The sequence below is a fragment of the Mizuhopecten yessoensis genome, unplaced genomic scaffold (genome assembly GCF_002113885.1).
Source record: "Mizuhopecten yessoensis strain PY_sf001 unplaced genomic scaffold, ASM211388v2 scaffold716361, whole genome shotgun sequence".
NCBI lineage: Eukaryota > Metazoa > Mollusca > Bivalvia > Pectinida > Pectinidae > Mizuhopecten > Mizuhopecten yessoensis.
The window spans coordinates 877131-889521 of NW_018480078.1; the positions used below are offsets into that span (position 1 = coordinate 877131).

The 12391-nt window shown below is 34.3% G+C and overlaps 1 protein-coding gene across 1 annotated transcript in view; it reads right to left on the reverse strand.

The window, feature by feature from the left end:
* Nucleotides 1-1342: 1342 nt before the first annotated feature.
* Nucleotides 1343-12391, reverse strand: part of LOC110443901 (actin-related protein 8-like) — an 11480-nt gene continuing 431 nt past the window's right edge. Inside the window, exons 2-12 of the mRNA XM_021488358.1 lie at nt 10668-10838; nt 9764-9874; nt 9331-9435; nt 8210-8383; nt 7633-7743; nt 6671-6786; nt 5652-5805; nt 4954-5184; nt 4226-4490; nt 3059-3222; nt 1343-2423 (exon numbers count right to left, since the gene is read on the reverse strand). Coding sequence (XP_021344033.1) covers nt 2280-2423; nt 3059-3222; nt 4226-4490; nt 4954-5184; nt 5652-5805; nt 6671-6786; nt 7633-7743; nt 8210-8383; nt 9331-9435; nt 9764-9874; nt 10668-10838 — 1746 coding nt within the window. The 3' untranslated portion in view covers nt 1343-2279. The remainder of the gene's footprint in view (nt 2424-3058; nt 3223-4225; nt 4491-4953; nt 5185-5651; nt 5806-6670; nt 6787-7632; nt 7744-8209; nt 8384-9330; nt 9436-9763; nt 9875-10667; nt 10839-12391) is intronic.

Consider the following 12391-nt stretch of genomic DNA (forward strand, 5'->3'; position numbering starts at 1 on the left):
ATTTTTGTTGGTATGTAAAATAACAGAAAAATAAAAAGAATGCAAGTTGATTGCCTTATGGAATGCATCTTATCCTATTTACAACAAGAGGCCCATGGGCCTTAACGGTCACCTGAGTCTATAGTATTTATTTGTGTTGTTGAAATATGTACCAATTTGAGTAAAAAATAGTATAATGTTAACTTAACTTTGTCAGGACCATGAGCTGATCATTCCTAGACCAATTTTAAGTGAGATCGGCCTATTAGAACTTAGTAGCAAAATAGCGGCCATGGCAGCCAAATTGTATTTCTGATTGACCCGAAAAATAAAAACACTTTGTCAGGACCATGATTCGATCATTCCTACAATGTTTCAGTTCAATCGGCCAAGTAGATCTTTACTTTTAGTTTGAAATAGTTTTCCAAAATGGCAGGCGTGGTGGCCATATTGGATTTCTGATCGACCCGAAAAATAAAAACACTTTGTCAGGACCATGATTCGATCATTCCTACAAAGTTTCAGTTCAATCGGCCTAGCAGAACTTGACTTTAAGTTTGTAATAGGTTTTCAAAATGGCGGCCGTGGCGGGCATATTGGATTTCTGATCGACCCGAAAAATAAAAACACTTTGTCAGGACCATGATTCGATCATTCCTACAATGTTTCAGTTCAATAGGCCAAGTAGATCTTTACTTTCAGTTTGAAATAGTTTTCCAAAATGGCAGGCGTGGGGGCCATATTGGATTTCTGATCTACCCGAAAAATAACAACACTTCGTCAGGACCATGAGTCAATCATTCCTACAAAGTTTTAGTTCAATCGGCCTAGCAGAACTTGACTTTAAGTTTGAATTGTAAAATGTTAACGGACGACGGACGAAAACGGATAGCAATAGGTCACTTGAGCTAAAGCTCAGGTGACCTAAAAATGTAATATAATAATGAGAGGAGTAGAGTACCTTGGCCTGATTTTGGTCATTTTGAACTGTACAGCAGTGACCTACTTTTTACAATGTGGGTTACATATACATATATTATATTATCCAGTAGAATGCATATAGCTGTAATCACTCTAAATATTTTGAAATTTGTTAAAGAACCAGATTTTCTATAATCATTCAAATAAATTACCATATTGTGCTCTTTTCAACTTCCCCCTCTCATTTTTCTATGCAAGGACTTCATAATTACCTATTTAACTACTAGACTAAGCAAAAAAAACAAGCATATCTGTTATTGCCGACTTAAGCATTGAAGTGGGAAGTCTTCTTTATTTTATATCCAAATAAAACAATTTTAATATTGCTTCACTTATACAGTATATAGAAATAAAATTATTTTTTTGGTAAACTTGATTAAAGAAACAAAAAATGACATACAACTTTTCCAATGTTAAAACAATTGTTGTTTTATTTCATTCATAGCACAATCATGTACTTTTATTCTGATCTGTTACACATACTTTCATTCAAATATTTCCTATCATAGCACATTTCACACTTTGTTCATGTATCATAAGTCACACTCTGCCATACTATATACATTATCTGTCATACTACTTCGAACATGAAGGGAAAGTCTCTCTTTGTCATGCCAGAGGTTATTGTGTGTGGAGATTTGGCTGGTTACATTCTTCAGTTTCCTTTGTGCATAATAGTTCAGAATAATTGACTAATTTCCTCTGTGCATAATAGTTAAGAATAACTGACTATCTTCTTTTACAAAATTTCTATTTCTGCCTCATTGATACATGTAACATTTTAAAAGGAGATACTAAAAGGATCCCAAAGAGAACTAGCACACCTTATTATCCACTAATCAACATTTCTAACAGATTCACAAAATTAGTGAATGCAGTCAAGATATTTCGGTCATTTTCTGTGATTTTCCATTACTCCATCAGATGCAGATAGTGTCACTTTGATTAAGATTTATGTGTTAAAGTTTTCTTCCATACTGTAAGTCTGATCTCTAACAATGACTTTCAGAAGGCTATCTTCTCTCTTAACCATCATGTGAGTTTCACTAGCACATGAGTACCATACTGCTTACTCTAGCTTTGTGTAAAAGCAGCACTGAACAGGAATCCTGTTTAATCATCATGTTTCTACATCTATTCATTTCTTGCATTATTCAATGCAGATCAAGAAATATTCACTTGACGCTTAACTTGGATCAATATGATCTAAGGTTTTGTTGAATGAACACGTGAACAACTGATGGTGATTTCTGCAATGCTATCTGCCACACAGATTTTCCAAGTTTTATTTCCACCCTCGAATATAGAACCTGTGATCATCACCACATGAAAGGGGCTCTTTCCCGTAACATGCGGACGTTGAACTGACGCCACTCGTGCTGTTTGATCCAGAGTTCCTGTGTGGTGTCCAGACAGGCTAGTACAGACGCTCCCTTCCAACAGGTGAGGGTTGGGTCCATGTCCTACAGCAGAGACAGATTTGTAGCAAAAGCCTGATACTTTAAGATGATGATTCAAATTCAATCATATGATTTATTTACTGTTTGTCATGTAAGAATGTCAATGATGTCCACATGCCGGGTATATTTAAGGAATAATGATATAAAGTTATATTCAGAGACAACCTTTAAAAGTACATACAGTGGTGTATTATTACAGGTAGCCTATCCATACAGCTTCAATTAACACAAAAAAAGTTCAATAGGGATTTTATAAAGGTGGTCTAGATTTTTAATACAGGTAATCTCTTATTAGAGACAGTCTTTTGAGCAGGTCTGACTAATGACCTTTTGTTGTGCTAATATGTCAATATTTATGGTACATTATTATGATCACTTGTGTGACTATAAAAGGACAATGATGGGTCTATATATAGCTTGGAGATGATTACATTTTTATGGTACATTTTGTATAATATAATTCTTGTGAGGACATTCAAAGTATTATATATAGCTGAAATAAGATGGATTAACTCTGGTGTGTGGCTGAAATCCCTTAAAATGTAAACCTGATTTTAAATATACTTGTCATGCAAGGACATTTTCGTTCTTTATATATAGGTAGATTAAGATTGAGTTTGGTGGTATGATATATTTACCTTCTGTCGTGTGAGTACGTCCATGGTTTCTAGCATAAGTCTGTACTGGGGAGGCATGCCTACCCAGACCCGGTACTGCAGCCACTGCTGGGCCTCCTCAAACATCATCCCACCTCCCACCACAATGATACAGCTATACATCTTCTTCTTCACCTCGTCACTCCCTGTGTAATGAAAAAGTAGAGAAACTGAGCAAGATCACAAAATTATAACACCCCCCATGCACATCCATGTATGTTGTACTTTCACTGTGTCAGGTTACAGAAATATCCAACCAACTGTTTAGGAGAAGTTGTGCCTACAAGCACGACATGGTGATTTCTACTTACCTACCACGCCCAACTCAAAGTTTGGGGGTGTAGTAAACATACAGACAAAACTTAGTTCCAAAGGGACTTAAACATTAAACCATTAATTCATGAAAATCTTTGTTAATGCAAAGACATATATATTACAAATCTCTGTTATTATAAATCTCTGTAATATATATGTCTCTGGTTAATGTTATGAATTGATTAGTACTGTTTCGCAGACATTAGTTTTCCATATATTGGCCCCTATTGTTAACTTGATATACCACAGTACATTCCTATAGTCTTGTTTATGTTAACAGAAGGTAACTTTCTATTTATACTGATGATGATAATAATTCTTTGTATAATGGACAGAAAATGAAATTTTTTGATATTTATGCAAAATAACGGAAAGTTTGGTTTTTGGTGAATATTGATTCTTATTACAATCTTATTAAAACACAGATGTCTAAATGACCTTTTGACATTCTGATGAGGCTTAGGATCATGAAAACTTTCAACTGAAGTGATAATTTGAGGTAAATGTACAATTTTTGAGTCCCATATCAAAATGTTATGATATTAATATGTACTTACAGTAGAGTAATACATATTATTACTGTGGAGGGTTCACCCAATTTACTCTAGTTTCCAATAGAATACAGACTGCATTGATATTATTGACATTAAATTTGAGTCTTTTACTATTTCATGACCCTATATCGATACGCTTTTCATAAATTCACAAAGGAAGGGAAACAACTCTCGTCAAACCTACATAGATAACTTTGAGCACCAGACAGTGATTGCATTTGGTCACAGGTCATTGCCCATAACTCATAAAACAAATAATTAATTCCAAACTTGTCCTCACCACATCTGTCTATACTCTGAAGAATGGCCTGGTCGACCCCCATCAGTTGTAACACTGGCTCAGATTCCATTTCCTGCTCCTCCTCGATGTCCAGTCGCCGTGTCCCCTTGTTGCCGTCTCCACCTGTCACTTGGAGATTGTCGGGAGCATCGTTGGAGTCCTCGTCCATCTGTTGCTGGACCTGTGTGTCGTCCAGCTGTCCTAGGTTGGCCTCAGAGTTGTCTCGGCTCATCTCTGTGTTGTCTTTTTTCTTTGCTAATTTTGCCTGATTTTTAAACATTTTATATAATTTAATAATGACAATAATTGTCAAAGAATAAAAATAGACAGCATTTATACCATATAACGAAACCTTAACATTATAATGAATGAAGAAACTTTGTAAATTATAAATATAAAGTACAAACATATCTTGCTGCGAAATTGTCATAATGAAAAAGATACACATGTGTATAATATTTTTCTGGATTTGGTGACGTTTTGACATGTAAAATAAAATATAGCTTTTTTTTCATAAAGTTAATATATTCCGGAAAAGAAAAGAAAACCTCAATAAGGTATATGACAGTCTTGAAGACAAAATTATTGTTAATTATCTAGAAACATATAATCTTCAAAATGATGGAAACAAACTATTTTAAGAAAATATTGTTAATACAGCTGCTTCTATTTAAAACTTTGAAATTATTCGGAACATTTTCTAAACGGAATCAATAAATATAAGTTACCTCCCTGGAAGTGGTCTGGCGGAGAAAGAACTCGTCATGAGGGTCCGCCGGGTCACCATCGGAGCGACTCTGGACATGTATGAGATCAGACCCTTGTAGACCGAGCATGTCTGGGAAAAACAAACTCATGGGAGCCAGAATTGTCTCATCACCAAACTTCATAGCATATTTAATAATGTTTTGTTCTGGTTTCCGTATAAGTATTGATCTGTCCTTCACTCCAAAGTTGTCCTGTAAAAAAAAAATTGATACAAGGGAAAGTGACTAATCTCTATCCCCAAAATCTTTAAGATTTCAAAAGACTTTCTACATAGCCTCAGTACATACTGAAATGTTTCTAGTTGTAAAGCAATTTGTTGAATTGTTTTAGAAGATGAGGATTTACTTTGGAATTTCAAACTTTAAACCCACCGCAGTTCACTATTATCGAAGGGAGATAACACTTCAACAAGTACTTACCAGTAAAATAGTCAACAGTATAGGTTTCCAGTATCAATATTATGTTGTTTTTAAGTTTATATAAATATAAAATCATATCCTTCTCATCCAAAATCAATAAACTGTTAGGAGTAATTAAAACAAGGGGCCTGCATTGCTCACCTGTTAATTAAGGGTGTCGGCAAATTGTATTTAATGCAGAAATGCTTCGGAAGAAACACTTTTGCAAAAAAGTTATAAATTCTTTCTATGAAACCTACTTGGTCTAGGTGGCAGTATGATTCTTTATATTCCTGCAGCAGTAGTCCATCTATTGTATTTCTGGGGTCAAGTTCACGTGGGCTGAACCCAGACTTCCCAAGTAACCAATGGAAACACCTGGTGATGTCACTTCCTCCATATTCCATTGTTATTCTGTCAAAAGAACATTTTCAAATGATATTGTGATTCTCTTTAAATGGCATCAAAATGTAAACAACAGATTTAAGAATGTTTCTAAACGTTTTTATCAGGTTGGTTAGTATGAAAAGAAGGTTGAAGAATGTCTTCTCAAAAAGCAAACCATAGGTTCTTGTGTATGTACAGGTAAACACACTTATTATCATAAAACTTGTGAAGTTGGATGTTTAAGTACATGTATAATACACTTTAAACTGGATAAAACAGTTATCTTTCTTTGATGCTGTGAAGATCCATAATGCTTCCCTAGGTTTTCAAGTCATTTTGTCTATATTTATTACAACCGTAATATTTTATATTATATTACAACCGTCTGCCTGAGTGTCATGTTTTATATCATCCTACATACATGTTGTAGACACTTTATTGTCACATCTACATTTGTGCTACAAACAAATATAGATTTTTTAACAGAAAATGCTAAAACTGTACATATCTACATCTAAACAAGACTTACATTGTACTTAGGATCCCTTAACTGCACTGTGTTTTTTTTTCTATATAGAGTAATCTCCCTTTAACTTACATTTGGATACAACTGTAGCACGACTGAGCCAGTACGTTGACCAGATAGCTCAATATGAGGTCCAGGGCTCGAGTCAGGGTTTATATAGCCTGGCTGAATCTTTTACAATCAGACCACTGTTGTTATTTATACGTTTTTCATTTCATCTTTATTATTTCTCAGAGAAGTCCCGCAATGCAGGCTTTCCTTTTCAGAAATAGTCTATCAAAACTATAGCCATGCAGGAAAAAAGAGTTTCCAATGCTTAGTTACAGTTTTTGAAAATGGTACGAGGATCCTTAAGTCCATTATTACCTGGTATTTTTGTGAGATATTCCATCCTCCACACAACACACGCTTGTTTTCTGGTCGCCAACATCTACCACACAGGCACTGCCCACCCCTGCACCAAAAGTGGCACACACAGATTCCTGTACAAACACAGCATAAAGGAAAGATGGATTTCTACTTACTTTATATATCCGACTATAAGCCCATACCTGGTAATAAGCCCACTCATACATGTATCTATTACAGTACAGAAGAAATGCCAACAAATGTAAAATGTAAACTTCATTTATTTTACGCCAATTATAAAACAAGTTATTTCCACTTATATTAATCACTCTTGTTGGCCCGGGTGTTAGCACGCTAGGGGTCTTAGTGTGGGAGGAAACCAGAGTACCCAGAGAAAACCCACTTGGTCGGGCAGGTGACCCCATACCTTTTCCCATCTGATCGGGGAATCCAACCCTGGCCGCCTTGGTGAAAGGCTAGTGAGCTATTCACTGCACCACCCGACCACCCAATGCCAACAAATGATAATACATTGTCCTGTAATAAGCCCATCTCCCTTACTTTTAGTCAGACATTATGTTCTAGCCTCCGCAGCTTATATTATTGCAGGATGAATACAGTAGTCTAAAAATTCCATCTGTATATCTTATACAAGAAAACAAACTCCAGAGTTTTTAGTAAAAAACTTCAGTAACACTAAATATATATTTCAAAATAAAGGTGTAAAAAATTATACTTTTTAATTGAAAACGATTCCTTGTTCCCTCATGCAGAATATTACAGGGTAAAAATATTTAAACACAAATTAGGAAAATGAATTTATTCTTGAAATGTTTTTATTCCTTTTTAGAGAAATAATAAAGAAACATGCTGTTATCAGTTTTCGAGTCACTTTCAAATTGGTTTGAATATTTAAGCCTGTAGAATAAGTGTTCCAAACTATTGTACTAAGATTTACTTGAAGTATTACGGTAACAAACCTGATGTACGACAGCTGCCCCGAAGCCCAGTTTCTCCAACAGAATGTCCATCATATGTTTTACATGATGGTGGATGTACACATCTGGTATCAGGAGGAGGGCTTTATATAGCTGTAAATCAACACATACTGATTATAGATCTTTTACCGTATTGTAAGAAACTTTCATTCTCATTTCAAACTATTTGGCAGAGACAAACTATGGCAGTAAGTTTGCAAAATATTTGTTGCTTCTCTAGGACACAGAAACTTTAACACAACAAATTTTATGTTTTACATAATTAAGATTTAAGTTTATAAGAAATATAATCGGTTCCTGCAGACAAACTAGATAACCAATACACCTGTTGGATGTCAGTCTATTGTCAATGCCAGTATACAGTTTATTATAATGATTTCAAAGTCATCCAAACCTTAGCTCATTTTGTAATTATAGCCCGACATTGTCAAAAGAGTTTGAAGTTCATCTTACAGATAATTTCATATCAGGGAACATATAAATATGACTTTATTAGATAAACTATTATTATATTTATAACAAACATGTTTTCTTCCATAAACATATCATAAATGAAAACCTTGAGATCTTTGAGAGGAATATCCAGCAGAGTTTGGATGGCCTGACCCCATATGGTCTCAATGTCAGCCATGACGGCTGTCAGTGTTCCCCCTGGTCCATTGTGAATATTTAAATGTCCGCCTCGCATCGGCCAATGAAGATGATAATTGTCTGCTGGGTTCATATATAAGGCCTGAAAGGAAATTTAAAATGTTAAAGATAAATTTCCTGGTAAATAATCAACACATTTTTGGCACATTTTGTTTTTCATATAAAGTTATGAGATTTCAAATACAGGATGTCAAGTTGATGTAAAATAGTAGTTAATTCAGTTAACTTTGATTAATTTCATTAAACTATTGAAATGAATAAAATTTATTATGCGGTATTAGAAAAAAATTAAAATGGTCAATAAGACACACAAAAACATGGCCGCTTATCAATCACTGATCAATACATGTATATATATTGATATAATGTCTTTTCACAGTAAAACTTATTTCATTTGATAGTATTTAATAGTAATAGTAACTTCATGAGGTGCTGTAGAAATTGATTGGTCCAGAATGCTTGAATATTTAGTCACTGTTTTAAAAGAAAGTTACTGTAAACAAACTTATTTTAGCAGCAGTCATAAGTTAAGGCCATTCATGCCAATTTGAAAGTGCTTATATATGTTAAATCCTCTATATTATGGATAACTATAGCTATCCTATCTTAGAAATTTTCACGAAAATAATATGTTCAATTAAAGTTTGGGGATATAAGTAATTTTACAGTACTAGTGAACATGGCACTTAATGAAGTGGAATCAAATACAGCTCAAAGTCATTCTTCAGAAAGAAAGAAATATTCAAAAAATCCACAATATTTTCAAAAATAAAAACTGAAATTCAAGATATTTCTAAAAGCTTTTTCTGAAATTAAAAACGAAATTTAAACTATTTTGAAAATTTGAGTAAGTCAAGTCACTTCACTCAATTTTTCAAAATAGTGATTCTGATAGGTGTCAGTCATCAAACATTGACCAATTAAATTAAGAACTGACCAATGGGTTTTTTCCAAGTATGACAATTTGCTGATCATATTAAAGTGATTCTTCTAACTACAGTACCATGTAACAAATATGAACACATTTACCTCTTCTCCTATTACAAAAGGCAAACTCTGGTCAATGGTAGTCCACCTGTGTGGACAAATGACCTCGGTCAACTGTCCTCGGACATTATTGTTGTGGGAATATAGCTGGAAAACAGAAAATAAGTCACTAATTTAACATATATTTCACTGGTTTGTATTTTCCGTAATAAAGGAACATATTTAAATAGACTTTTCATTTGTGTTTCCGCCGTCATCCTCAGAAAAAATAGGGTAAATGTAGGTAGGTAGGCAAATTTGTTTTTGATTTTTTTTTTTTTACTATGCTTATATAGAGCAGGTTTTCTTACTTAAACAATGCTGATCACCAAATGCCAATACTTTTTTAGGGTAGACACTAAAATCTAGGGTAGGTAGGGGAAGCGGAAACACAAGATTTTTTTTTTCATTTGGCCTGACCTGTGTTAGGACCTACCAGTTTGTGTGATGTCGGCTGTCTATACTCCCCAGTAGATGTTGGCTTGTAGGCTAGAGCTTCCTCTGCCTGCTTCAGCCCCTGTCTTTGCTGGTATTTGCTTTCTGGTTGCTGTCAACATTGATGTACCGGAATGTATTATAGTAGATAAATAGCATATCAAATATATCATATCTGACTGAAGTTCTACATAAATCATTTAACAGTTATAGTTTCCTTTTATGTCAATGAGCCAAAATACAATGTAGGTTACGTCTAGTGCTTATCAGAATATTGCAAAGTGATTTGAAATATAATCAGAAGAAATTTACTATCCAAAGTAAAAATTACATGTAGACCTATATTAGGTGTCAGAACCATAATGCAGGTGATGACCATTAAAAACACAGGTCATAACATTATGTAACCAGTGTAAGTTTTGGCATGTAATAACTTCATCACTTACTGTTATTTAAAAGTTAAAACATTTGCTGACTTGCTGTAATCTATTGTCATCATAAACACTTTGAGGTCTGATAGTCAAAAACAGTAAATTGTTTGCAGGAAGTATTCAATTTGTTAATAAAATCATTTGAAATTTATTCTGAAAATACAAAACAAGAGATTTTCTCCTGGTTGAAGAAGCCAATTTAAGATTGCCTTGCTTCCGTCAGCATGTCGAAGTGTTCACATCTAGGACAGTAGTACTAATATATTAATACCCGGCCTCGAGGTATGATAAAAAATTCTCTCGTCATCAGAAAGCTATGTGAGGACAGTAACACATTTTGTATAAGTACATTAAATGATTCACCTGTGACATATATTCTATGAACACTTTAAATACAGGTAGGTAATTAATCATTTGTAGTGTACAAACATAAGCACTAGATGAATGATTGAAAAGGCATACAACAATGAATACCTGACATTCAGGACGAAGAATCCACGGAGTCGACTGAAGTGGTTTGCTAGGGTCCTTTTTCTTACGTGCAATACAATGTGGAATTGTGATAGGCAGTCCATCGGAACCTCTACCAAGTCTTAGGTTGTAAGATCCAGGTTGAATGACAACAGTTGTTGCTGTTTGAACTGGCTGTTAATTTAAAGTTTATTTGAAAGAAGAATTATGGATTTAAATAAATCATCAGAGTGGACTAATGAGGTCATGTGACATTACCATACCATAAAAAATGCTGCTATGTTTGTAAGACATTTTTCTGATCAGTGGATAACTTATATAATTAGTATTCAATGAGTTTCAGTTAAAAAGGAGATATGGTTCTTGGGGAATAAAAAATCTTGTATAATCACAGAATGAAATATTGAACCTGGTATGGCATGCAGGCCTAAACCTCAGCTGTATTATTGTTAGAAATCAAATATTATATTGGCATTCGCCATGTAATAAAATTTCTTATTCCATGCTCATATCATCAAGTTCTGTCATTGATAGGCATATAAACATTTAAATGGTGATATTCTTGATTATCTAACACAACGGCTTGCTTCAAGTCCTGTTGAGTTGATATTTTTCTTGCATATCCCTACTACAGGGGTTGATTCTTTTGCTCCCATCATAACGGTAAAGTGTTCAAAAACAATATAATCAGTATAATTATTTGATTTGCACAATCTTTCATGTCAAAACTGTATTGTAATATTACATTCTCCATGTGACATCATTTAATCATTGTGTTGTTTCTACAAGCTATATTTCTCAACAGAAATATGTTAATTAATCAAACCCTCGGGGTGAACACATAAAACTGGAGACAATCCTGTGATAGGTGGACTGTTACAAATTAAGGATGTTGTTACTCTAGTTCTATAAAAACTAATTTGTTATATAAGTTTTATTTCTGTGTGTATTCTCTATATTTTGTTGTATTTCCACTTTTTTGTTTTTGTCTTCACTTCTGCTTAGTATGCCCAGTGTTTTAATGTGTAGCTAGCTAGATCATCAACTGGTTAAACGTTCGACTATAGTTTGGAGGGTCCCAGCTAGATCAAACTCATCATGCTTACACCAATTTTAGTACAGTTTTTTTTAATTTTTTTTTTTTACATATCATTATACAGGGGTTAGCCATTCAACAAAAATATCACCCATGGCCACAATTACCCTCTACTGTATACTGCTAACTACAGTATTACATTTTGTGCCTGTGAGCAACCCTCATTTCAAGTTCTGGGTGAATGCTTGTCATTCCCGAACCTGGGTTGCAAATACTGTTGTCTTTGGGACGAATACTTAGTAAAAGGAGGGAGGAATGTATATGTAGCAGAACTGGACTGGGTCGATTGTCAGTGACCAGTGCAGCTAGCTCAATTGTAGAGAGCATCCATCCACATTTTGGAGGGTCCCGGGTTTAGTTTTCTGTTTAAATTTTTTATTGTGCTTTTATGTATACCATTAAGCATGTCTGTTATTGTTACTTGTTTTTTGTGCATACACTGTACGTTTGTCATAAAACTATTACAATCGCTATACATCGCTGATGTTTTATATTTGCTTCAGACATTAAATAAATTTTCTTGATTCCTGAACCTTGCTGGGGTGGGGGACAGGGGGTGGGGGCATAAGTATCCAGCGACTGAAAGTCTTACAAAATCAATATTATCGGTAATTGCGTGCCCATGAAGTGA